We start from the raw sequence: 27,847 nt of genomic DNA, 5'->3' as shown, positions 1-27,847 counted from the left end.
TGTTAAGCCTTACGTAAGAGCTTTAGCTTTGAACAGAGTTGTTCGTGTAATTTTTTTTTTATTTTTTGGAGAAAATTTTTATAAGTAAAATTCCTGGGGTGACTAGATTATTCTGGGGTGGGCATGAAACACATGTAGCGTAACTTAAGTTAATAACATAGATTAATAATAAAATTGACATTTGATATTGACATTAAATAATACATCATAGTTTAGCTTTAATGTATTTTCCCGCCATAAGAAACGTTAATTAGAACCCAAAACATGAAAGATGTAAAGGTAAACATAGAGGAAATATTAAAATTACTTTCTGTGCTCAAACATGATTCAACTTGTATCGAATGGTAAATACTACAAACATTTTTTACGCTTATTTCTCAATATATCTTTCTTTTCTGTACCATTAAAAGAGATTTTTAAGGCGCTCCGTTGTGCTATATGTAAAATAATCACTTCGCCAATGGCAACGATGTACAGAGCACAGAAAAAGGAGATTGTGCAGAAAATCCTACACAACAAGTAGTTTTAACTAATATATTAACATAAAAATTGCAAGTACTAAAACCAAACAACAAACATTGAACGTCAAGGGCAAGGAAAGGGAAACCTTTCAATAACGGAGAGACTAACTTAGGGCAGGTGAAAGAATCCTTTGCTAGGCTTCATTCACTTATATATTTTATTATTTTCAGTTGTAAATATTATACAGTACCTAGCACAGCAATATGTGGACATAGTTTGTGTCATTCCTGTTGGCGTGGTAGAAGTGTGTGTCCATTTTGTGGTCATAATATAGATAGAAGAAGATTAAACTTAAATAAGCCCCTTCAAATTCATACAGAAAATATTACAAATGTAATCAGACTATTTCAAGAAGTTTTTAACATTAAATGTAAGTAATTATTTTTTTGTAATTTTTCTTTTGCTTATTGAAACAATGATTATTAAAAAATCTTTATAATAACATTTACAGATGACAGCAATATAAATTTGCTTCTTGAAGATGGATCCAATAAAAATGTAAACACTTGGTTAACAAACAATGAAAATGATATCTCAATATCAGATATGCAACACCAAGAATCTGTATCAAAAGATCAAGATTCTTTATGTTTAAGAGAACCAGATACAATTCCACTCATAGAGAAAATAACATGTAAAGTACAAATTCATTCAGAGACAAAGAAAGTAAGTGCTAAAAACATTGCTTGTGTCACTGTGCAACAAGATGACTGGGATAAAATTGAAGAAATGACAGAAATAGAAACAAATTGCAATAAACAAAAGGAAAATTGTGACTTGAGAATAAATTCATTTGGGGCCAATGATAAAAACCTTTTATTATCCTCTAATAATATAGATAAAAAATCTGTTAAAAAAAATAATAGTACTAAACAACCAAAACAAGCAAAAACAAAAAAAAAGTATCTTAAAAATATTGCTAAAAATTTTAATAATACCCATAGAATAAATAAAGAATTTAATAAATTGGCTAAAAAATATAGGAACAAAAATATTTCTATTAATCCATCTAATAATCCGCGAATTCAAACATTGCTTGAATTGGATGATGATATTTCAAGTAATAAAAATATTGAATATAGATCACAAAATAAAAAACCGGTAGAAACAGAAATTATGGATGAAAATGATAGTGAAGTCCCATTGACACCTGTGAATGTTCATAAATTAACCACTATTTGTGAAGAGTCAACAAAAGGTGACAACACACACAAAAATTCAATAGAAATGGAAGTTGGAGATGAAAATGATGGTGTAATTCTTTCAATACCTGCAAATATCAATAATAAAAAAATAATTACTTCTAGTAAAGAATTAACAAAATATAATAACACAATTGAAAATATACAAATTTCTGAAAAAGAAAATCTCATTACCGTTGAACCAGATAATAACCAACTTACTAGTAAACAAACTTGTAAACATATAAAGCAGCTTAATGTTAGCTTCTTTCAAAAAGGTCCATTAAATAACAACAAATCTACAATTGTGAAATCAGCAGAAAATGACTCTTTACAAAATTATCTCACAAAAATATCATCAAGTGACAATGATGAAATTGAAATAACAATAAAAACTGGTACCACATTAACCAATATTTGCATAAAGAAAAAAGAAAATGATGTTAAGTTAAAAATTAACTCAGAAAAACAAATTCAAACATGTTTAAACAATATCGATATGGAAAATAAAAGTACCTCATGTACTTTAGATATACACAATAATATTCTTAATTTGAACAATAATATTGTTATCAATAACGATAATAATTTAAAAAAGAAAGGTAATGTAAAATTAAATTCAAAAATGTTACAAGTAATTGAAAAATCAACTCCTTCAAAAAAAGGCACAGCATCTGCCGATACAATATCAATTCAGAATGACCCATTTGGTACACACACTCAAAGAGCATCACAATTATTAAATACGCCTAATGATCCTAAAACAAATGAGGTTTTTATAAAAAATAACTCTCCATCATCACAATTACTAAATAACCCTAAACCAAATGAGGTGCTTGTAAAAAATAATACTCAAATGCTAGATATAGCAGAAATGGAATCAACTAATATTTTTAATAGTGAACCTGTTGAAGGAACCAATGTGAGTATACAATCACTTAAAAGTAGGAACAACCAACTTGTTACAGACACTCGGGTAGTATCTCAATTACTGAATAAACCAAATGAACCTAAGATCAGTGATGAACTTATTAAAAACAATACTCAACAAACTTCTAAAATATTAAACAATATAGCAGAAGAGGTACAATCAATGAATAGTATATTTGATAGTGAACCCATTGAAGAGACCAACAAACAATCTCTTAAAAGTACAAAAAAAACTGCATCTTCAATATTAACCTTGAAATCAAATATATCAAAGTCCCAAAGAAATAAAAGAAATAGAGATTCTACATATTTAAAAGATTTTCCCACAAATAAGAAAAGAAAATTACAAAATAAAAATGAACATAGTGGCCATTTAGGGAGCATTTCACAATTAAAATTTAATAAAAATAAAACTGTAAAGGAAATCACTGTACTAGAGACTGACAGTGAAAGTTTAAATTATGAAATGTTAAGCCATTTATTAGGAAATGAAAAAAATAAATCAGCACCAAACACAGTTATTACAGAAAAAAGTCAAATCAATTTGCACAAAAATAAAATGCTTACTATAAATGAAAAATGTAGTGAAAACATATTTTCTCTTTCTAAAGGAAGTCCAGATTCAGATGTACTTATGACAGCAAATTTTAAGGTATTAAAAATACTTTTTTAGATTTGCATAGTGTCCCATAGAATATACCCGTACACATAGAATTGAAGGCAGAATCTGGTATAAGGGCACTCTTTGCACTTTCCATGTAATTTTTGAGTGAGATTATGTGTTGAATGGTGGAGAAATTAATTTGGTGACGTTGAGTTCCACCACTCAACACACAGTGCCTCCAGAATTTGGCGGAAAGTGGGGAATGGAGTTTTCAGGTTCCCTCGGCCTATCCTGCTAGTTACGGGGTACAGTGTAAAGCTGATTTGATACTAAATTAAAATTATGCATATCATTAGGCCATCGAAGCGCAGGGGCAAAGGCGTGCGGGTGTAAAAGCGACGGTTAAGGGTTCAATTGCCTCTTGGGGGATTGAAATATATTTATTTATCCTCTGTAAGTAAGGGTAACTGCTACACTGTATTCCACTAATTAGCACAAAATGTCCTAATTTAATTTAACATTTAAAAAAAGTGTGGGAACGGGTCCCACTATATTTTTTTATCTCTCCTAAAACTAAAAAAACAAATTTTCAGAATTATGATGAAAGCCAGGCTGATAAACGGAATAAAGAATTGGAAAACACCAAAAAGTTGAATAAATCGAATGAAGAAGATAATCAATTGTCACCACTAAATGATTTAGACGTCATTAAAATCAGTACTCCAGAATATGATGATGATGATGATTCGGATAAAAGTGTAGTCGAAGATACACCTCAGAAGTAAGTTTCTGCTATAGAACTGTATATAGAGACTGAGTTAGCGCGTCAGTTGTAGGTGCAATATTTTAAAAAAAGAACCATATACTAAATATTAAACTATTAAATAATTTAAAATTTATTTTTATTAGGAATATGTAATTTTTTTCTAACCTATAATTTCATTAACTTAGATATAATTGATAAATTAACTATCGATCATACTGATGGCGCTGTGGATATGTGTCTGACTGTTAATACGATGATTGTGGGGTTCATTCCCTACTTAATGGGAATCGTTGGCTTTTTTTAGCTTTAAGTCTGCTATATGTATATTATATTCTCAAGATTCTAAGCAGATACGTTCCTTACGAAATAGAACGTCATGGAATTTAAAGGCATGAGGCTCAAGAGAAGAATAGTAAATTTGTTGAGGCTGAATGTCACGAAATAGCCGTGTGGAGTTTGGATGCAATCCCCATTCAGAAACAAGGATTTTATTTAATTTTATTTCTCCACTAATCTCTAGATAGTGACCCTACACTACTGTTTGCGGGAAATGCGTGAAGCAAGCAATGTATATAATGTATAGCAGTTGTGGGTTCAACTCTACTCAGAGTAACGGTAATAAGTATTTACAAAACCATTTGGATTTTGTCATCTAATGTACTGAGTAATGATTTTGTATGTCATTAAATTGGATGCAAAAATATTTAGAGAGTATCTTAACACTAAGTTCACTCTAACTACTCAAATTCAAAATATTCTTTATTCAAATAGACTATTATAATCACTTATGAATAGTCGAATGAACATATAAACAAATAAACAAAAAGCTACCACCGGTTCGGAAGGCAGTTCTGCTGAAAAGAGCCGACAAGAAACTCAACAGTTGCTCTTTTCAAAGTCAATGGTATAATTTAATTATTACATTATCTGGCAGCTATCATGCATGACATTTAATAAGCATTAATTCCATACATGTTTATCCTCTAAATATTCTTGAACAGTGTAATAAGCTTTACTCGTTAGATTTTTTTTTACAGATATTTTAAATTTTGGGAGTGGTAAACTTAGAATACACTGCGGAGTTTTATTATATACACGTATACTCAGACCCATAAAAGATTAACTTTTTTGAGGCAAAATTTGGCGTAACAATCTTATCTTTATTTCTCGTTCCTATCGTATGTCTACTATTTTTACTATGACATAATTTTTAGAGGAGATGATGATTACTGACTGTACAATATGAATATAATAAATAAAACATATACACACACACAAATATTTAATTTGTTTTTTTTTTCCGTTTTGTGTTTTAGTTAATTAAAATCAATTATGGTGTAATAAAGTATTAAAATAAATAAACATAATTATTTTATTCTTTTTTTTTTTCAGAGAACAATCCTTCACAATAAATAAAAAAACAATTCATATACAGAATACACAACAATTAACAACAACCGTATCTAAGCCTGGTCCCGGTAATATAGATACAAAAGATGGGTTAAACATTATAAACCTCACAGATACAGTAGAAGAATCCACCATGGGAAACATTTCAGTAGGTGAAAGAGATAGAGAAACTTTAAATACACCTCTTAATACACCACAATTTGCTGGTCAAATTATCCATAAATCCACACCTGTTGCAAGAAAATCACTTAATTTTAATAAGTTTAAAGATGGCGACCCGGAACCGACACCGGGACCTAGTTCATTTGTTGCAGCAAAATCTACACAAGAAAAAGAGTTTTTGTACAAAGCTTTTGATACGACATTTGATTCTCAATCACATGTGTCTAAAAGGGTAACATTTTATGTGGCTGGTTCTTGCCTAACCAGAGCCGAGCGAGCGAATCTCAAACTTCTCTGTTCTCAAAGACATTGGGTTTACATGGAACAATATTCAAGGGAGGTAACCCATCTTGTTGTGGGTGTCGATGAAAATAACACATCTCAGAGGTAGGTCTAACTTTTGCAAATATTCAATTTAATATTGGAAACAATGATAATGATTTTTTTAAATCAGCACCGATTTTTATAAAATTTTTAAATTCAGTCTCTTAAAAATATTTTATTGAACACGTGTTTCGTGTTTTTTTAGAATTAACCCCGTAAGGGTGCAAATAAGGGGTTGAAAGTTTGTATGGAATCTTTAAATTTCCACCGATTATTATAAAATTTTAAATTTTGACTCCTAAAAATATTTCATTGAACACGTGTTTCATGACTTATAGAATTCCCCCTAAGAGTGCAAATAAGCAGGCGAAGCTGCATATGTCCGCTTGTATATAATATACGTTATGTGCTACGCTACTACTAAGCTAAAAAAAAGTAAAAAAAATCTAAAATAAAATCTCCTCAGCCATCTACAGTAACTTCAGAGCGGCCACGACTTGTTGACCGTACTGTACTGCCACTCAAGTTCATTAGCTAATTCTGGGCCTTTACTAGGCTTAAATATTTATCTAGACTTGATAAATATTACTCGTAGTAAAAAATTACCAGTATTATTTTTTGCTACAGCCCATGAAAGTGTTATTATATTGATGTATACTTTTACGCACAAATGCAATTAGGTTCCCTAACCTAGTGTTACGATGTTTCTTTGCTCGCCCATCGTCGCCGCGCTATATCTTGTTGGCAGAACAAGGGAAAGAAAATATAATAAACTTATGTTCGATCGAACCGTGGCGCGTACAGTCAGATGCTGTGCTGTCAGACGCTGCGTCAAGACGACCACCGATTAAAATAATATATTTTTTTATATTTCTGTAGATCAGTGAAGTACATGTGCGCACTCGCCGGGGGCAAGTGGATCATATCTTACGACTGGGTTGAAAAATCCTTACAAACAAAAAGCACTGTAGACGAGGTTATTCGATATGCCATTATTTATTAATTAATCATTAATTGCTTCCATTTTTTTCAATATTTCGTAGGTTAAAAGTTACAATTTTTTTGCAAAATTTATATTATTCGTTCAAATGACTTTACTATCAATATAGTTTAATAGGGATCGAAGACACTTTATAGAATAATGCGCGAAGTGCCCACTACATGGTTCAAGTGTCGTTACCTAATTGTGTAGTTTCTTTTTCGTGCTTCACGCTGTATCCCGCATAAAACAGGTTAGGCAGGATCCTAGTATTAAGACTTCCGCTTCCTATTTTCAGCTGAATTTTGGAGGTGTTGCTTGTTGAGCGGCGGAACTCAACGCCGCGCATTACCTCGACACCAGAGCGACGAAATGAAAATATTAAATATTAAATTTTCCTCTAGTGGGAATCGAACCCATAACCTGTCGCGCTTATAGTCACACGCATACTCTGTTGTTTGCATTAACATCAACATAACGAGGATACGATAATTAAAAAAAATCAACATTCTGAAAAATAGTCGAAAAGATAGAAAAACAAAAAATTAGGTTTATAAAAACAGAAACATACAAATTAAATTAATAATGTAATATTTTTACTTTATTAATGTAATTTTTGAAATGCTTTAAACTTGTTATTTTTGAGTACATTACTTTTCAATTTCTTTAGCTTTTCTATACATTCTATACATTAGCGGTTCTAAATTTAGATAAAAAACAATAAAAATGAATTGCTACGCAAAACGATTTGGAGATTTCGTCACCTCTTTACAAAATATTTACATTGTCATTCCGTTTCCTCACGTTACTTTGATATGATAAATTATTTGTATTATTAATAGGTTAACCTTTTTTAATAAAATGTCTAAAATTGTAGTTAATACTTATTTTTAACCAATTTAGGAGGCATTCGAGGTTTTGGACGGTACGGGCGAACCGGGACCCCGGCGCTCGCGCCTTTCTAAACACAAGCTCTTTGAAGGGCTCACATTCTATTGTATGCCGCCTTTTAGTGTTTTAGATATTGATACATTAAAGGTATGTTTTCGCTATGTATACATTTTTCGTATTTCATTTCATTGCTACCGCATTTACACCAAGTGTTAAGACACTCCGTTCCCCACTTTCTTTTCCTTTCCAATTTTTTTAGAAATATGTGTGTTATGATCGAGGAAAAATATTTCATTAACCTCCAGTGAGAATCAAAATCACAACGTGGTGTTTACACGGCAAAAAATATTTATATAATTATGTCATATGTATTATGAAGTATAATTTTAATTAACATAGTTATACATATATAATATATACTGGCTCTGGTCTCTGGTGCATCATAACTTAGCAACTTAATAATAAAATATAATTATTAAAATTGATATTTAAATCTAGGCCAGTCGTCGACGACTGGTTGTTTGTGAGTTCGATTCCAACTCGAGGAGATGAAATATTTATTTAAATTTATATTTCCATTTCTTTGCTCTGGTGTCGAGGCAAAGCGTGGCGTTGAGTTCTGCAACTCAACACGCATTGCCTCCAGAAAGTGGTGAACGGAGTGTCTTAACACTAGGTTCTCTCTGCCTTTTAAAAATAAATATTTGAATATTTCAAATTGATTGTTGTTTTAGGATATATTGAGGACAGCGGGCGGTCGAGTGGTAGAGGCGCCAGAGGACGTACGTGTGAAGGACGCGCGCCCCGCACTGCTGCTAGCCGAGCCGGAGAACACGCAGCAAGATAAATTTACATGTATGTATACTATTATACCATACGACACCACTTCTACCATATCGTCGGCTTACAGTTAACCTAAGCTGACTAACTGATATAGTGGAACACAACATAAAAATCTGCGACGTTGAGTTTCGCCACTTAACACTCTCCCCAAAATTGGGAGGAGCATAGGGAACTGAGTGTCCTAACACTATTATGCAATTTTATGCGGGGTACAGCATACAGATGAAAAAAATGGATTAAATTTGAATTTACGTAGTTTGAAATATCGTCTTAAAAATATAGTGGAGATTATCTTTGTTTTATACCATGTAAACATTTATAGTTTATTATATTTTGAAACTTTGATTGGCATCGTTTATTTGTTTAAGTCTATAAATGCGTAGAAGAAGGTCAAAGGCGTATCGATACATATGATTACGTGGGGGAAGTATTTTGATAAAATAGTTTTGGCAAGCTTTCATCGTTTGTACTTACTTGCGCGTGCTCAGACTATTGTGAAACCACAGTATTGACGTTGAAGGGTGAGTACCATAGTAAGAGGTCAAATTAACTAGGATGATAGCATTTATTGTTGATAAATTGTACTGAAATTTAATTAAATATCTTTGTCTCCTTCTATTGAATTTGATTTAAAACCGAATGTTATATTTAATCTACCCCAGAACCATAAAAAAATTATGGGAATGAAAATATTAAATACTAGCAACCCGTTTGCGATTTGTTCCGCTTGAACTACTCCATTATTTACTTAGTAATACTTTCGTGTTCTAATTATACACATTATAATTGTAAAGACTATAAAGTTTTAGCTATTTCAATAAAACAGTTATTTATAGCAAGTACTTATTACTCGAACAAAATACTTTATATTGACATAACTTTTTTATTTGTTAAGTATAACAATAGTAATTGAAATAAAACAAATACTAAATATTAAGGGAACTTTGCCAAAGTATAATAAGTACATACTACATTTAAATTCACTAAGACGTTTCTGAGATTAATATGTACAAACCCACATACAAAGAGATAAAACTTTTATAAATCATCGTGGGGTATTACATTGATAGAAACTTCATACATACATTATATTAACATCAACCGATTTTAATTCAGTTTCACTATTGTATTTTGGCAAACTTTCCCTTAACATTTAGTGTTTATTTTATTTAAATCAGTTCATAAAGGAATAATCACATCAATATAAAATATTATGTTTTTCGACAAAAGCCTTGAGACAATTGATATGAGAATGAAGATCAGAATAATAAATTTGTACAGACTTTTAATTTTTGTAGTATTTCTTTCTATTGTTTTTATTGACTTTTATATTTATTGTTTATATGCTGAAATAAAAAAATAAAAAAATAACATAGACTGTTTTTTTTTAAATTAATAAAAATATTATTTCCTACAATTCTATTTTTATATAATTTATGTTTATTGTTTATTATGTTTATACTATTTTTTTACTATTTATTGTAATATTTTTTATGTTTTTTTATGAAGATGGTATATGTGGTGATGAAAATAAAGCATTTACATACTTACTTTTCTATTCTAGATCTTGCTATGAAGCTGGACGTGGTGCCTGTGAACCAGGAGTGGGTGCTCAATTGTTTAGGAAGCTACACTTTGGGGTCTATTCATGAGTTATTATTATGTTCACCCACCCTCCTGCCAAAGGCCACGGAGGAGTGGCCATCTGAGTTAATGTCTCGTAATTTCAATTAACATATGTTTACAATAAAGTTTTTATATCTCATTTCATGTCATTTCATGTATGTAGTATATTATTATAGAACGAAAATTACAAGGTATAGTGATAAGCGTCAATATTATTTTGTATATAATTTTTGTATGTTATAATTATATTTTTGAAGAGTTTACATAGAATATTTTTTTACTTTAGCCTAAGGCCACCGAAAGGTTGCATTCGGAGCTGATGTCACGTGTTTGTGATATTTAGTAATTGTTAGTAATAATGTTTTCTAATATTTATTTTACTTTGTTATCACAAACCTTATATATTGTGCCATTCTTTAAAACAACTGCTCCACACTTTAAAACTTTGAAGCCTAAATATAAGAATGTAATTTATGTTATTTAGTTTATATAATATATACTTACAATGTTTGCACCACAATATCAATAGTACTACGGTACTTGACATCGCTTACATGTGCGAATTATATGAAGATATATGTAGGTACTATATAAAATATGTACTGTGCACGTGTTCATCACGCAATCATTCACTGTGTAATGTCGTCCTGTCAGACTTTAAACTTTGAGAGTTTAATAAGTTATCAAAACTAAACACAATAATTTCTTTTAAGTAGGCTAGAGGTACATTAAATAATGAGCAGAGAGGTACATTAAATAATATAAAAAATAATTAATATTTGTAACCAACATTTTCTTAAATCACACAAAGTATAATTTTCTTGTCTTTCTTATATCTTCATTGGAAGCTTATGAATTTAAAACCTCATATATTAATGTATGATCGACCTTGTTATAAGCACTTTTTTATTATTTTGTAATGGTATAGGTACCTAATATGTATAAACAGCTGTCTTGTAAAACAAAAACTGTGATAATAAAACGATCTTTATTATGACATAGTACTTATATTTCAATAATGTTAGTATTAGTACATCTTTTCCCTTGATATACAGAATGATGCAATTTTAGTGCATTTCTAGTATGTAGATTTGTTTCTAAGTGAAGATGTCTCAATAAGTAATGGCCGAGAGTATTACTGTAACGCTGCTAAATATAAATTTATTATTATTTTCATTTCTTTGCTCTAGGTTACCTAATATATAAATTAAAGATCTGCAATATGTAAGCTATAATAGGTATTTTAAGTAGTAATACTAAGTAAAGAAAACCATATTATATTTTTAAAACGCCGATTTCAAATACAACTACCTACCTATGTTTTCTTGATTTCCCCATATCCCTGAAAGTACTCTTACTACTCTTTTTTAATTTGAACTTAAATTAAAAAGAATCGTCTCGATATGACTTAGTTTTAGTGAAATTCGATCAAACATATTACCAAATTAAGCACACGTGCTTGGAAGCTTAAGAAGCTCATCATACTCAAATTTTATTCAATTCCAACAATATTACATACATACTTATATATTAACTAGCGACCCTCTTGCGGCTTCGCCCGCTTTTACTACTGGATTATTCATATAATGTATGTTTGCAAAGCACTTAAGATAATGTGAAAATTAATTAAACCCTAATGCAACCCGCATTTTTTTAGTTTCAATAAGGATTTTCCAATTGTTTTACACGGCAAGGATTTTTTAGTAGGTACCGTAATTTTAAATCTGCTACTAATCTTTTCAAGTACTTATTAAAATATATTTAAATGACTATTTTTAGATAGTTACATGACTATTTTTAAACGGAAGAAATTATAAACAAAAACCTACCTACTAATAACTACTACAAAAAATGTGAAACCAAATATATCGCGCTGAAATAATACATTCAACTCCAATTATCCAATACGTCCAAACGCATCTAACTAAATCTTCGTTGCTATAGAGGCAGCCGGGTTTTCTTTTTCGAGCTTGTGGTTAATGCTGAAGGGGGTATTCTATCCCTGATGAAAAGCAAGCACGACGTGGCTGCCTGTGAGGAAAATTAAATAGAATGCATGGGCCGGGAATCGAACCCGGGCCGCCCGCGTGGCAGGCGAGCATTGTACCACTGAACCACCGATGCGTGTAAGGCAGGCGGGCGCGGCGGACGCATGGCGAGTGGCGAGCCGTTTCGCAGCAAGGATTTTTTTGATATTGTAACAACTTCTAAAGTACTTATTAAAATGAAAAACAGTAAAAGACAGTTTTGGTCTACATTAAATGGCCAACGTAACTAATGTACTTATATATATGCTGAGAGTAAGGGATAAGTGAAACTTGAGTAACATACAGCTGATGTTTCAACGGCGGGATGTGTCAACAATTAAATGCGTTTTTCTCTAAAACTACTCGCAATTTCGAAATAGTGTAAAAAGCCAATTTTATCTTCGTTTAACGTAGAAAATTAATAAAGTATTTTAAAGGATAAGGATTAATACCATTATGGAAAAATATCCCTCACAATAAAAAATATTTTGAAATTACTATTTTTAGACAGAAATATGATCACTACACGTTATTCTTAAAAGATAAAAATATGCTCTCGCGGACTTTTTTGTAGATCTTATTAAGAGGAACAATACTCCAGTACATTTTTTTCATGTACGACTTACCATTAAAGCAGCGCATGCGCGAAAGTGTCTCAACGGGTAGGACTTTAGACACATTTATCGTATTTATGTTAATTTATATAAGAATGTACAAATAATAAACTATATATAAACCTTCCCTGAGAAATACTCGACCTAATGGTGAAAACCGCATAAAAATCCGTTGGGTGGTTTAGAAGAAGAAGAGTTAGAAAGTTCAGACAGACACGAAAAGCGACTTTGTTTTATAAGATATAGGATAGGATAGGATTAAAAATATCCAACCAAAGAAGATTATAAGAAAATGGCAAACCCCTTGGCGCTTTTATTTTTGAATATAGCGTACTTATAGAGACTACTAATTTGTTTTTTTTAATACTTTGATTAGGTTCAATACAGAGTGTTTTTGTCAGCACCACTTTAAATGAAACCACAGTTTTAACCACTCTATAAAAACCTTCCTTATAAAAAAAAACATTTTTTAAATTGGCAGGTGATATTTGATCGTTTCTTATAAATAAAATTGAAGTGTCTGTTTATAATTTCAAAATATCCGTTTTTTTTAAGTGCATATGGTTATTTACGCGATACTAAAATACAAACAAAAATTTTATATTTTTTCTCTTTCTGTCTTTATTCCTTTTCTCCGAGCTAATCTCTAGTACATTTGAACTATTTTTTATGGGACTTCCACTGACCGATAAAAGGAACAACTGGGCCGGTATTCCCACAGCATATTTATTTTGCGACTCGGAAAACTTGAATTTGCCGTGCGAAACTGAATCTACAGCATCTATATGAGAATGTACCAAAATTATAGCTCACTATTTCATATTAATATAAGAAAATATTGATTTACTATTAGTAAAAGTATAGAAATTCGGACGACCTATAGGTAAGAACTTAATATTTCAAATCTGTTTATTGTAAAAAATAAAGATCCTTGTTTTGTAGTACGATAAAACTTACAAAAATCCTTATAAGTAGTTATCATAATTGTATCTTGATTTATGAATTAATTTCTTTATTAGGAAAATTTATTAGTTTCCCTAGTAGCCCACTAGTAGCTAGGTAATTTTCAAATCTTATTCTCCCGTTAAGCATATGCTTCATACAAACCGTAAGAAAAAACATAAAAATTTACATTTCCACCATACATTCTAAGTAAGTATATATTAAATACCTGCATACGTGCTTAAAGACATGTGAGCACTTAACAAGTACCTAATACCTATAAATTAGTTCAGTTTCAGTACTCCAATGAATGCACCAGGTATCTGAGTAAATTTTCATTGCATTGCGACATCAGCCGATCAACAATAAACATCGTGGCCCGCCATGAAGTTTGCCCGTTGTCGTATGGTCGAGTATGACGTGGTCCTAGTATCGCGCCACCTTGCCGTCCAATCCACGGGTCGCTTGCCGCATTGCCTTCTACTTCACTTCTACCCATTGCACATATGGATACCGCGTTGAAACACGTCTCGTAGTGCTGACGCTTATACTATATAACACGTGAATAAATTTATATTCCTAATTCTTATCACAATCGTGGCCGGCCGCCGGCGGATCATCTAAATAAACCTTGCATAAAATAAGTGTGTGAAGATTACAAATTAATCAATAAACAGTGCTGTAGCATTATTATATTATTTTTAAAATATTGGTGAGTAATTTATTTTAGGAAAACTTTTCAATAAATAATTTTTAGGTAGAATGCAATTGAGTTAGATATTATTATTATATATAAGTAGTTAATATTTTTATGTTATGGTATTGATGATTGTAAACAAAATATTCTATTATTTTTTTTAGTTCTTTATTAAAACTATTATACATATTTCAAATAGTTTTACGAATTATTTTTTTTCATTATTATATCTTTCGCTTAAATACTTAGCTGTAAATAGTACAGTGAACAGTTATACTTTTCGGTAAATACCGCAAAACTGGAAATTGCCGGTTTTGTGAGTTATTAGCAAACAATACAAAATGATGTTTAGAGTACATAATTTAAAAATATTTAAATAATAATACCTTGGTGATAAAAATAAAATGCATCTCGTGAGTCGTGACAATCGCGTAATTCGCGTAACTCATTTTGGCTATGGATGGAAAACGTTTTTATTTTCAGTCATCAGTTTGCCTCATGTCACGTCAAAGTGTCATTTGCGATTAAAATACTTACTTAATCAGTATAATTGTGAAAGTATTTCTACACCTCTCTCCTCTATTCTTCAAGTTCTAAAGTATAACGAAAGTGATATATAAAATTTATTCATATTTTCTTGCTTGAATATAAAATTTATTAGGTAACAATTCGTTTTACTAAAACAACAGTTACCATTGTTGTGCAGTGCCAATAAGATTTTAGTTTTTGTGGCAAAAAAATGTATTGAAGTTTTAAGTGACCTCTAAACGTATATTCTGTGATTGTCGCTCAAATATTTAACTTCTACGCTCTGAGTAATTTAGGATACCGTTAATGCTTTTACGTAACAAAGTATTCAAATATAGCTACTAAAGTTTAAGTATACTATTGATAGATATATACATTGATAGTATACTCTTTTTTATTTTTCTCCTCGCCATATAAAAACTTAAAGATTATATTAAATTACAGAATATAAAATAATAAAATGGCGCCTAATTCCGGAGATGCAAACGGAGTTTTATTCGAATCAGATGCAGCAACACCTGATATGGCTTTGCCTATAACTCCTATACAGCAAGCAGATCAATATCCACGAAAATTAGTTTGGAGAAATATAATTGCCTTTGCATATTTACACTTAGCTGCCTTATACGGTGGATATTTGTTTCTCTTTTCAGCTAAATGGCAAACAGATATATTTGGTAAGTAGTTTTTGTATATATTTGTTTACTGATCTTATCTACCATTATACTTATCATACATAGTGCCCACAGTTTAGTATCAAAAATGTCCACTTATCATTTTAAGTATTACAAAACTTTTACAGATATTGATCATTGTTTTGTCTGACATATGTATATTTACACAAAAAATGCTGCATTTATTTGTAAACAAAATAGTACATACTGTAGTACTGTACTGTTAATGTAGTTTTTTTTTGTGTGTTAGCTAAAACATTAGTCTAACTTTCTAGTTGCCTCTAGGAAGTGCCTATATTATTAGAGATAAAAATCTGAATCAAATAAATCAGCTTCATGCTGTATCCCACATTCAGCAGGGTAGGCAGGGGGAACCTAGTGTTAAGACACTGTTCCCCATTTTCTGCGGAATTCTGGAGGCAATGCAAGTTGAGTGCCAAAACTCAATACCGTGCTTTGCCTCAACACCAGAGCAAAGAAATGGAAATATAAATTTAAATAACACATACATCATAATTTAAATAACAATGATCACACTTTGTGCCTCCGGGCGACAATAATTCATAATTTCTTATAAACAATAGTTCTTGGAAAAATATATGTTTTTAATAATTTCAAGTGTTTTATATATTTAAAAATTTCAATTAGTTCTAGTAAATAAAAAAATTATTAGAAGTGATATTTTCAGTATGCATTGTCATTGGAAAAATAAATGAGTCACAATATATTTTACACAAGTTTTTCCTTGTATGAACCAAAAAAAAAACTTAAATAATATACAATATAGACATTTTTTTATTGAAATAACAAGTCATTTCCGACACAGACAACATTTAGTATTAATGCATTATTTCATATTTATTTTAAACATTTTTTTTTAATAAAATTTATAACTTTTTTTAGCATACATCTTGTATGTGATGTCTGGTCTTGGAATAACAGCAGGTGCTCATCGTTTATGGGCTCACAAATCTTATAAAGCAAAATGGCCACTTCGAGTTATCCTTATTATATTCAACACTTTAGCATTCCAGGTATGTTACTTATTAATTTAATCTACATAAAAGAATATTAGCTTGCATATATGTATATTCTTTATCTTATTAAAATTGTACATTACTTTTGGCATGAAATCAAACAAGTCAGAGTGTTTTGACACTACGTTATCTCTCTTACAATTCTTATCTGTCTTGATAATGCTGTATATAGGAAATATGTAACACCAAAAACTAAATTTCCACAAAATGGATAAAGGTGTTTGTGTATATATTGATTATGTAATTCAAGCGGACGCAGGCTCGACATTTTCGCAGAATACTTATTACTTTTTATATAAAAATAATGTGGGAAAAGAATAAAAATGTTCAAGTTATAATTTAATTTATTTTAAACTTATTTAAATGGAAAACTATTGTGTAATTTTAATAATTGCGTAATTATAAAATATATAATATAATTATTTTTAAAATTGTTCAAATTACTCAATGATTTTCCGTTTAAATATGTTGAAAATAAATTAAATCATAATAACTTTGTTTTTTATTAAAAGAAACTTAAGTATTCTTATATCGAATTGAAATTAAAGCCATGTACCTAGATCTACGGCTTCCGAGAGAGTCTAAAGTAAGGCGAAAATTTGGTGGAAACCGGTGAATGTAGGGTCTTGACAATAGATCCCTCTGCCTACCCTTCTATGTGCGAGATACACCCTGAAGTTAAACAAAAAAAAATCTTTCATATTGTCGTTTTTTCAGGATTCCGCAATCGACTGGGCACGCGATCATCGCATGCATCACAAGTACTCGGAAACGGATGCCGACCCACACAATGCTACTAGAGGCTTCTTCTTCTCTCATATCGGGTGGCTCCTAGTCAGGAAACATCCTGAACTCAAGAAAAAAGGCAAAGGACTAGATTTGAGCGATTTATACGCTGATCCCATTCTCCGATTCCAGAAAAAGTAAGTTTTATATTTTTAATATTTTTTATCGAGGTTTTTTTTACTTTGAAGGTTTCTTTAAAAACTATTCAATTTTATATTTTTTTTGTGATGTAGCACAGGCGGTTACAGACGCTGTGAGGTTGCTGCAATTTAAAAATAAAAACTGTATAGAGAACAGAGTGTCTTAACTTTGGCTTCCTCTATCTACCTTGCTGTATGCGAAGAACAGATATTTATATTTTATTATATTATAAAAAGACACAATAATAACATAACAATTATCCCTTTCAGATACTACTTGATCCTGATGCCAATCGCCTGTTTCATCCTCCCGACACTTATTCCTGTTTACTTGTGGGGCGAGTCCTACATAAATGCGTATTTCGTGGCCGCCATGTTTAGATATGCGTTCATATTGAACGTAACGTGGCTCGTGAACTCTGCTGCTCACAAATGGGGCGACAAACCCTATGATAAAAATATTCAACCCTCTGAAAACATCTCCGTCTCGGTTTTTGCGCTCGGCGAAGGCTTCCATAACTACCACCATACGTTCCCGTGGGACTATAAGACAGCTGAGCTGGGCAACAACAGACTTAATTTCACTACGAATTTTATTAATTTCTTCGCTAAAATCGGTTGGGCATACGATCTAAAGACAGTGTCAGATGAAATCGTACAGAAGAGAGTGAAGCGTACCGGTGATGGCACCCATCATCTGTGGGGATGGGGTGACAAAGACCACGCCGCTGATGAAAAGAATGCCGCTATCCGAATCAACCCTAAAGAGGACAAAGATGATTAGACACGAAATATTCGAATGTAGAGGTGGATGAGTATAATTGATAGTTAAAATCGATTTCATTACTCGATAGTTCTTGTTGACGTTACTTTACAAAATTCATCGAATATTCTTTATCGAAATTCAATATCAGAGATTTATTTATTTTTTATTTTAGGCAAACGTCGTCTGTATAATGTCAGGGCACAAGATAATATAATTTATACATAATTAAATTATTGTCTTAATAACTGTTGTATCGAATAGAAAGTGTTAAAATTGTTGTGTAATAAATGTTTTAGGCTTCCCTTATATTGCTAACATGAAGAAATTAGGTTTAAATTTAGAAATAAACTTAGATTTGCATATCTTTAAGGTGCACTTTTGCTTACTTATGGCTATTTATTTGAGGTTTGGCAAAACTAGACTTAATGTCACTGCATATTTATGTATATTAAAATCAGGGATGCTATGGAGCTCTGTTATCGTATTTGATATAAAAGTTTTGGATAAATTCGGATTATTGACAGGTTTTTTATTTTGCCTGGCCGAGCCGACAACATTTAGCACAAAGTAGCGATGAAGAACTCTTTTTACCTAAAAAAAAAACAAGAAATATAAAATAATAAGTACTTTGATTTTCACGATTATTACACATTTTTAATGAAACTATTTAAACCTGATTAATCGCGTTTCTTTAGGAATTATCCTAAAGAAACGCGATTAATCAATATGTATTAACATATTTTTGGAAACCAGACATTTCGAACACTAATTTTTTTTAATTTAAATTTTCTCCAACTTCCAATATAAACCATAACTGAAATTATCCAAATCTAACAAATATATAATCGAAAAATATATATAACCGTAACATCCCTGAATAAGTGTGCTTGAATCTGTATACACAATTTGATATTGGTAGGACACATCAGTATTATACACCACATATAAAAAATAACTAGTCGAATGCATTTGTAGAGGTCTTTTGAGTTTAAACTCTGTACACCCAGTTTAATTTATTTTGTTAACTTTTGGATATTTAGTTGTTTTAGTTGTTTAGCTTAGGATACATAATATGTGGTTTGTAAGGATAGTACTGTATGGGCTTGTATGGTGACTGGCAGTGATCTTCATCAACATAATAATTATAATTTATTTATTTGGTTTAAAAATAATTACTAACTATACTAATTATATTATTTTTTTTTGTTTCTGAAATAATATGTATTTTAGAAAGATTATATTTATTTAAATATTAAATATGTGAGCGGCAGTCGTGGTGCAGGGGCACAAATTGTGACTGTAACGCAACTGGTGGTGGGTTCGATGTGGAAAGTGGAAGTGGAGTGGAGTGTTGTGGAAAGTAGGGAAAGAAGTGTTTTAATACTAGGTTCCGTCTGCCAACCCTGCTGTGTGCGGGATACAGCGTGAAGCTTATTGTTAAATATGTAAACTACTACTTATAAGTTTTTTTATAAATTTTAATCTTAAGATCAATGTCAGTAGCCATGCTGCAGGTTGATAATTCACCATGCCTGTAACTGACTGATGTGTAAAGGGAAATGTGATAATTAGGAGGGTAACTTAACTAAAAGTGAAATGTATCATCGAATGAAATACATATTCAATATTTTATTTTCATCTACACAAGCACAAATATACAATAATATTTTTAATAAATAAATAAAAAGTAGATGTTTTGTCTGTCATCTTACTCTTGCTCGGTGTTAGACTCACTCCACACTATACGATAAATAGTCGCATTTAAAATGTAGACTAGAGCTATATTATAATCTTTCTATGTTGAATGAGCTCTATAGATTTATATACATATAAGTAACTAATATTAATTATTATGCTGGACATAAATTACTATTACTGTTTAAAACTTACAATACTTGTTTTATTTTCGGTACACCTTTAAATTAATGTACTTTGATTGTAATATAATGAAATTCAACATTTTCTTTATTTAAATAGATTTGTAAATAACGTAAACGCGATGGCTGTGTGTTGGAGAAACTCACTTGGAGAAATTAACTATTTTTATTTCGTCGCTGTGGTAACAAGACAAAGCACGGCATTGAGTTTGGCCACTCGTCATGTAATTTCACGAAAATTAGACTGTGCGTAAGAAATGCAGTGTCTTATCTCTAGGTTCCTTCAGCCTATCCTGGTATAAAGAGTGAAAGTAAAAAAATTGCTGTGAAAATCCAGCAAGTAACTTGACAGCTATCCTTTATGTAATAAAAATTATTTTAGTTCCATACATAAGTATTTATTCTCCAAATATTGATAGACAATGTCATATAACATTTCTTTTTCTTAAATTAATGTTTTATTGTATGTTTAATTTAATAATTTGTAAGTAATCTTCACCTCGATCGGCGATTAATTTTTATGTGATTATTTAATTAAAAGGAATGTGCCATATCTTGCGACAAAATTGGACAGTGACTTACGTAATATAAAAGCATCTAATGCAAGATTTAAACATTCAGCTTCATTTCAATTGTGTTTTTTCTACCTATACGTGACACTCAGATTATTTTGCGCCTGTCATCGCAAAATCAGGCCATTAAAAAAATACAAGTTAAAGCAATAACAATTATACATATCTAGACTAGTTCTCGGAATAGGTATTGGAACTGGCACTTGGACTTTGCTTCCTATGAATAACGCCGTGCATCATCACCTTATCAATATAGCTATCTAGGTATACTTAATGCGATAACTAAATGAAATATAAAAAAAAAAATTTTTCTTTTTGTTTTTCAAGGATGCCTTATGAGGTATAACTTTAACACCATTAGTACACAAGCATTTAGCAGATTTTTAAGTTTGTGAATTATAACGCAATTCTAAGTTCACTTTTCCACTTTTGGATTGCAGAGGTGCCGTCCACACGACCACGTCGTGCCTTTTAGTCACGTTGACATCACTCTGTCATACAGACTCGCATCAAATGTTCTCTTCGTAGAATAGGTCTTGGTCATCGCACTTATCGGGAAGGCAGACGAAGAATTCAATTAAATTCATTATAGGACCCCTCGAAAAAGGATTTTGGTATCGTCCTCTCTTATCACGCAAATATGGGTAACGCTTGTAATTGAACATTTCATTTGTAGTCAAATTCATGCATGCGTGTAAAACCTGAGAATAAATTGTAGTTTAAAATAGGTAAATTGTTATATTTCGGTGCATTAGATTTTTTGATACTTTTTTCCTGCTTCACACTATTACGGAGGGTAAGCAAAGCCTAGATTAAAGACACTCCGCTTCCGTCTTTCCGCCGAATTCTGGAAATATTTCCGCGAATTTCTTCGAGTGGGAATCAAACCTATAACCTGTCGCGTTTACAGTCACACGTTTGTGCTCTGCGCCAAGACAAGCCTCAATTTTGGGTCATAAAATGAAAAAAAAATCCATTTTGCACTTTAGAATTCATTTAAATGTGATAATAGATAATTTGCATAAATGAGTAAGTCATAAAATTAACATATGTAGGTATTAAGTGTTTACATGACATGAAATTTTATCAGCAAATAGATAGGATATACCGAATACCAAAAACTCACCGATGTACAAGTCAATATCCAACCGAGAGCGCAAAACGTGATAGCTTCCAGTAGTCCAAGTAAGTAGAGTATTCCAAAACCTTCCAAAAGTAAGCAGTAACACGCAAAATATATAGATAGCGTGCAATTAATGGCAACACTCATAACGAATAAGAAAAACCACATCCGGTTCCGGACGCCGATGCAGTTGTAGATGAATGGACAGTGGTGGTCGAAGTACGCAACGCAACGCTTACAAATACGGCAATGTTTGGCTCTGAAAATAATTTTAGTATTTCATTATTTACCTATTTAAACTTATAATTCCATTGCTTCGCTCTAGTGTCGGGGCAAAGCGCGGCTAACACCCAATGGCCTCCACCATTCACCAGAAAGTGAGGAACGAAGTGTCTTAACACTTATTTAAACATACATATGAAATTATATAGTGTTCGCCTGGGGGCGCTGTAAAAGTATTATGCTAACCGTAGATAGATATACCTAAAAATACAATTTTTTTAAGCTTCGCGCTGTATCTCGCACATAGCTGGGTAGGCGGATGGCACCTGGAACCTATTAAGTGCTCAGGTTAAAACAACAGTTCGCGTTTAGTTCGTGTTGATGATCAATGCTGCGCTTTGCCTCGATACCAGGGCGAGGGCGTTCATATCCTCGAGTGGGAATCGAACCCACAACCTATCATATTTACAGACGCACTCAGGCCTCATATTATTTATTCCAAATAAATGTTATTGCTAACCCAAATAGAAACAATCTTACCGCAACGGTCGCAAACATCTGCAAGTATGACACAACCGGGATAATATAATATTCCTCTTCTTCCATTTATCATAGTAAGGTATTTGCCTGATAGCGCGGTAGTAAGTTTCCGAGTTTTGCGGAATGTATCCGGGGTCCCGTCGGTTAGCTATCACCCAACTGATCCACATAATGGCATTCCAATAAAGAAAGCAGTAATGTGACAGGCGCAGTGTATTCCAAGTGAGTGATACGCACTGTAAATTTGAATAAAAAATCTAATAAAACAGCATCAGTTATAGTAGCTGACGTCCGTGGGTGTATCATTTAGAGCAATGTTATCTCATTTATATCAATTCGTAAGTTAACAGACGTAAGAAAAATCGTTCTAGATGTACAGTGATTATGCGTGGCGCCTAAGACCTAGATTCCACCAAAGCGGAGAGTTGTTTTTTTTAAAAACCCAATGGAGACCGCTTAGCTAGTCTTGTTAGTCTCCGCTTTGGACTTCTTCGCATATCTTCGCTTCAATGGGATCCGGGCCTAAGAGACTTAAAACGTTACCTACCCTAATAATATACATAGGATATCCCCACAACAGCACAGACATAAGGAAAAACAAAAGTGGCCCTTTAGAATCCCCTGCTCCACCGAAAAGTAAGGCCCATAGTTCTGAAAGCGGAGGCATCCAATGGGATTTGCGTTTCATTTCTTTTTGCAGTAGTTTAACAACTTCTACGTGACGGTGACTCTGGGCTAGCATTAGCGGGGTCTTCCCATTTTTATCTCGCGGCTCTAGTTCTGCTTTAACCTGGTGAACGAACGAAAATGAAGAATGATCGTATCTTAATCATATCTCAATAATTAAGTAAATGCTTATGAAAAGTGAAATTAGAATTAATTGTGATCAGCTACAACCAAAAGTATTTACTTAAATTTCAAACTTTTTACCTTTTCACAGAGTAACCTAACACAAGTAAGGTTTCCAGATAGACAAGCTAAATGCAACGGCGTGGACCCAAAGTTATCTGTACAATGTAAGGGAACGCCAGAGTAAATTAGCAATCGTACTAAGTCCGCGTGACCTTTGTACGCCGCCCAGTGTAGGGCGGTGTCGCCGTTGATGTCGGACAAACGGGTGGCTGCACCCATCCCCAGGAGGTAAGCTGCTGTTGCAGTCTTACCATACATACAGCCCGTCATTAGTGGCGTCAAACCTGAAAAGTAGATTTATTTTATAAATATTTTACAATTAATTGTGTAATGTTATATTGTTCCTGTAAAATCTACCTTACCTTTAAAATCTGCAGCATTTACAGCTACACCCGATTGTAATAGCACTTGTACGACAGACGCATGCCCCTTACGACAGGCCCAATGAATAGGGCGAGGTCCCTTAAATACCATATTTAATAGGAATAAAATTATATAAATTTTAAAAAATATATCATTAAGTAGTTAAGAGAGTTTACCTGAGTGCCCAAGCAAGATAAATCCACTGGTGCTCCTCGCTCTACCAAGTATCTCATGACAGCAACACTTCCGTCCAGCGCCGCCCAGTGAGCTGGCGTGTAGCCGTGCTGGTCGCGAGCACTTAATACTTCCACTCCAAGCTTTTCTACTAATCTTTCAATTTCTGACACTTCACTGTAATATAATTAATTTCTTATAGTCATTTTGGACACATAGGCATTTTATATTAATAACTAAGTATAATTAAGTATAGTTTTCAATCTTGATAATTAAAGGCAGGAGCTATTTTATTTGGTATCTTGATTATTTGTAATTTGCTATATGGATGCGCACGATTTAACGTACGGTATTAGAAATAGTTCTTATTTTAGCATAACACCTAAATCAATTGAGAACATATAAATATTTAGATAGCTGGATAAATGAGTTATATCCAAAACGAATAGTTTCTTAAACATATTGAGATTATGACTTTACAAAATGTCACATTACCCTGATCGAACCGCTTCAAAGATAAGTTGATGGAAGTCAGATGTATGGCTCAGATTAGTAGTGATGCGAGGTTGTGCTGCAGGCGCATCGGGCGACATGGGTGAGCAGGGGGGTAGAGACTCCTCGGCCGCCATGGTGCATGGGGGCGGCTGCGGCAGCGCCCACACGCCGCGTGCCGCCCCCGGACTTGGATATACCTTAATTATATTCATAAAATCAGTTTCACGCCGTATCTGGCACACAGGGTAGGCATACGCACTCCGTTAGACACTCCGTTCTCCAATGTCCTCTGAATTCTGAAGGCACTGAGTGCTGAGTAGCGGAACTTAACGCCACGCTTTGCCTCGACACCATAGCGAAGAAATGGAAATATTAATTTGAATAAATAATTTATTTCCTAGAGTGAAGATCGAACCCACAACCATTCGCGCTTAGTCACACTTTGTGCCACTTTGTGCCACGACTGGCTACAATTTATACCTAATTATATTTATAAAATTATTATATAAAATACTATCTATATAATATGCATTAGGTTTATTCGGTACAGATGGGGTTTCAAACAAAAAGATTCAAGGACAAGTAGGTCAGAAATGTCTTTTTTTTTGTTTTTAAATACAGTAAAAATATATATGAATCTGTCAGAACATGAAAATCTAACTTACCTTATAATGTGAACATTCTAATGACATAATTATAAGAGTAATTTATTAGTATTACATAATCTTTAATTAAAGATACAATCACGTAAATACGTAAGTACTTACTTAGTAACAATATGTTACTTTTAAACTGTTAAATAAATATATATTTTTTTTATTAAAGAAAATATTATAGCTAATATATTAATATATTTAAACAAGCACGTGACTATAAACTCGACAAGTTGTGGGTTCGACTCCCAATTCTCATTCGAAGAAATAAAATATTTTTGTGTTCTGCGCTCTGGTGTCGAGGCCTACCTAAAGTACCTATATGTTAATAATAATCTTCAACATTGATCCACCAGCAGTAAAACTGTCATAAATACCTAGAATTACTGTGACTGTGAGGAAAGTATTTGAGGATAAATTATAAAAGTACTTATTCTTCCATATGATTATCACAAAAACAATATTTTGTATAGAAATACCAATTATAAATATATTAACGTTAACAACTTCATTAAATGCCATAAAACCTTTATTTATTATTCACTAAATGTCCGCATTGCAGTATTTTCGTCGCATTGTATTTTTAGGTCCAAGATACAAGTACTTACAAAACTTGTTTAATTTCTTTATTGATAACAGCTTAAAGCATAATATTAAAAAGTCATTTATATTATTTAATGAGTATTAATTAGTTGATATAGTTAAATGTGTATTTACCTTGCTACACACGGTGAGGCCTACGCCTCCCGCCACTGCTGAACCCTCACTCTCCGCCACCGCCACTTCCCACACTAAATTATCCTTAAAATCAAGTTCCAGTTCCACTCGTATATTTTATTTGGAAAATTAAATAAACAAACGTCGCAAAGATACAGTTGTTACTCCGTAGCTTATATATTGATTCTAATGTCGACATATATAAAGAGCATGCGCCTTGACGTATCAACATTGCGGTACATGCGTGCTTCCAATATTCAAAATTAAAAATTTCACACAATAAAAAATTGTAAACATTACAATTATATGAATATGTTTATTTTCGTTGGGTTTATTTTTGTAGATATAATTAGTTCCATATAGAAATATATCTTAAATTTGCTTTTTACTCGCCCGCGTGGTTTTCAATTTTCCCACGAGACATTTTCTCGAGTTAAAAAGTAACCTACATCTTATATCAAGCAATAAATAACTAATATATTTTTTTACTAACAAAGAATTTAAATTAACACATTTCTGTGTTTAGAGACTACGTGACATCCATTTGTATGTTTCGACTGTTATTTAACTCCTTTAGGTTAACATTTTTTAAATACTTTTCCTCACGCATTACAATGATATCACATCAAATATGGGTAATGTAATACTCTAAAATAAACTTTGAAGTATATAAGTAAGTATTTCTATTCACTACTTTTATAATTCTTTACTAGATTCGTATACACACGAAATTAATTAATAATTTAAATATTTTTACTTAGCAAAGGCGTCGAATTTTAGAGTTATGTAAATTTAATAATATTATGGCCGGTTATATAAACCGGCCCCTATAAGCTATTCACATTCTTATTAAAACTTATAAGAAAATATATAATACTTACTACATCCTACCTAGAGACCAATCGTGGCGTAGGGGCACAAGCGTGTGTCTGTAAACGCGACAGGTTGCGGGTTCGATCCCACTCGAGGAAATGAAATATTTATTTTAATTTATATTTTCGCTTTGCTTCAGTGACGACGCAGAGCACGGTTGAGTTCCGCTATCCAACACGCAGAATTCGATGGGGAATGGAGTGTTTAACGCTAGTTTCCCTCTGCCTACCCTGCTCGTGGGATACAACGTGATTTTATATATTATTTATTATTACAATTAGAAAAAAAGCTATATATTTCACTTTTTATAAATACAACAATTTCATGCAATTGTATTGCATGTAAGAAGTGAAAATATTCTTGATACATTGTTTTGCTCATCATATCTAAAAAGTAATGGTACTTTCTCCTAGTCATTATTTTCAATTTTAAACCATGTTTAACAGTTTATTTTGCTAGAAAAATATTGTATAACAGTTGTTTAGAGTACTAAATTGTAAATGTGGTTCTTATAAATGAACTTATTAATAGAATATGGTTTTTTAAAGAACTACTTAAAAAATATAAGGTTATAAATATTTTGTATTTTAATAAACACTAAACCATTATACATTTAACTGAACAAAATATAATTGTAGATTATAAGATATGTACCCGATATATACCCATACACCAAAAAGCTAGACTTTTTTGTTTGTTTCTATTTGCTAATCTTATAAACTGCTTGAATTGCAAAAAAAATTTGTATTTGACTACAGAAGCAAAGATGCAAGTAAAAGTTACTCATTATATAAAATAGATTGGGTAGAAATCTTGAATTAGTTGCCCCTCGCAAAAATCATGCTGGTACTAGCTTTTAAGCTATAGGAGATAGTTT

General features: G+C 31.9%; 3 protein-coding genes across 5 annotated transcripts; 2 read left to right on the top strand and 1 right to left on the bottom strand.

Moving 5' to 3' along the window:
- Nucleotides 1–140: 140 nt before the first annotated feature.
- Nucleotides 141–11,772, top strand: LOC146528771 (uncharacterized). Its single transcript, XM_085203729.1, has 9 exons — nucleotides 141–344; nucleotides 693–892; nucleotides 974–3,285; nucleotides 3,831–4,018; nucleotides 5,396–5,962; nucleotides 6,779–6,875; nucleotides 7,782–7,916; nucleotides 8,504–8,624; nucleotides 10,177–11,772. Exons 1-9 carry the CDS (start codon nucleotides 265–267, stop codon nucleotides 10,344–10,346), a joined length of 3,870 nt encoding a protein of 1,289 aa, XP_085059855.1. The 5' UTR covers nucleotides 141–264; the 3' UTR covers nucleotides 10,347–11,772.
- A 2,549-nt stretch (nucleotides 11,773–14,321) lies between these two features.
- On the top strand, nucleotides 14,322–20,343 carry LOC146528770 (acyl-CoA Delta-9 desaturase-like). 2 transcript variants are annotated; one of them, XM_085203672.1, is made up of 5 exons: nucleotides 14,322–14,533; nucleotides 15,491–15,723; nucleotides 16,624–16,754; nucleotides 17,475–17,680; nucleotides 17,954–20,343. In XM_085203672.1, exons 2-5 carry the CDS (start codon nucleotides 15,507–15,509, stop codon nucleotides 18,465–18,467), a joined length of 1,068 nt encoding a protein of 355 aa, XP_085059798.1. In that variant the 5' UTR covers nucleotides 14,322–14,533; nucleotides 15,491–15,506; the 3' UTR covers nucleotides 18,468–20,343. The 2 variants fall into 2 exon arrangements, with proteins under 2 accessions (XP_085059798.1, XP_085059799.1); XM_085203673.1 differs by lacking the exon at nucleotides 14,322–14,533 and adding an exon at nucleotides 14,989–15,179.
- On the bottom strand, nucleotides 20,059–26,313 carry Patsas (palmitoyltransferase Patsas). Of its 2 annotated transcripts, XM_085203671.1 has the most exons (9): nucleotides 26,098–26,313; nucleotides 24,728–24,924; nucleotides 24,235–24,409; nucleotides 24,058–24,157; nucleotides 23,714–23,979; nucleotides 23,331–23,573; nucleotides 22,784–23,019; nucleotides 22,025–22,280; nucleotides 20,059–21,599 (listed from the first exon to the last, which is right to left on the bottom strand). In XM_085203671.1, the coding sequence occupies exons 2-9, from the start codon at nucleotides 24,859–24,861 to the stop codon at nucleotides 21,408–21,410; spliced, it is 1,602 nt and encodes a 533-aa protein (XP_085059797.1). In that variant the 5' UTR covers nucleotides 24,862–24,924; nucleotides 26,098–26,313; the 3' UTR covers nucleotides 20,059–21,407. The 2 variants fall into 2 exon arrangements, with proteins under 2 accessions (XP_085059797.1, XP_085059796.1); XM_085203670.1 differs by lacking the exon at nucleotides 26,098–26,313 and having other exon boundaries at nucleotides 24,728–24,935.
- Between the last annotated feature and the right edge of the window lie 1,534 nt (nucleotides 26,314–27,847).

Source organism: Heliconius melpomene, chromosome 19, assembly GCF_056956725.1.
Source record: "Heliconius melpomene rosina isolate 202511_hmr_F chromosome 19, ASM5695672v1, whole genome shotgun sequence".
Lineage (NCBI taxonomy): Eukaryota > Metazoa > Arthropoda > Insecta > Lepidoptera > Nymphalidae > Heliconius > Heliconius melpomene.
This window is presented reverse-complemented; position numbering and strand designations above follow the sequence as displayed.

What these genes read in the sequence shown, in the direction of transcription:
- LOC146528770 (XM_085203672.1), top strand. Translation starts at nt 15,507, where the DNA reads ATGGCGCCTAATTCCGGAGATGCAAACGGAGTTTTATTCGAATCAGAT. An exon ending in ATGGCAAACAGATATATTTG is followed by an intron (nt 15,724 to 16,623) that starts GTAAGTAGTTTT and finishes AACTTTTTTTAG; the next exon opens with CATACATCTTGTATGTGATG. An exon ending in TCAACACTTTAGCATTCCAG is followed by an intron (nt 16,755 to 17,474) that starts GTATGTTACTTA and finishes TCGTTTTTTCAG; the next exon opens with GATTCCGCAATCGACTGGGC.
- LOC146528771 (XM_085203729.1), top strand. Translation starts at nt 265, where the DNA reads ATGAAAGATGTAAAGGTAAACATAGAGGAAATATTAAAATTACTTTCT. An exon ending in AGAAGTTTTTAACATTAAAT is followed by an intron (nt 893 to 973) that starts GTAAGTAATTAT and finishes TAACATTTACAG; the next exon opens with ATGACAGCAATATAAATTTG. An exon ending in GAAAATAACACATCTCAGAG is followed by an intron (nt 5,963 to 6,778) that starts GTAGGTCTAACT and finishes ATATTTCTGTAG; the next exon opens with ATCAGTGAAGTACATGTGCG.
- Patsas (XM_085203671.1), bottom strand. Translation starts at nt 24,861, where the DNA reads ATGGCGGCCGAGGAGTCTCTACCCCCCTGCTCACCCATGTCGCCCGAT. An exon ending in TTTGAAGCGGTTCGATCAGG is followed by an intron (nt 24,410 to 24,727) that starts GTAATGTGACAT and finishes ATTATATTACAG; the next exon opens with TGAAGTGTCAGAAATTGAAA. An exon ending in AGATGTTTGCGACCGTTGCG is followed by an intron (nt 22,281 to 22,783) that starts GTAAGATTGTTT and finishes AATTATTTTCAG; the next exon opens with AGCCAAACATTGCCGTATTT.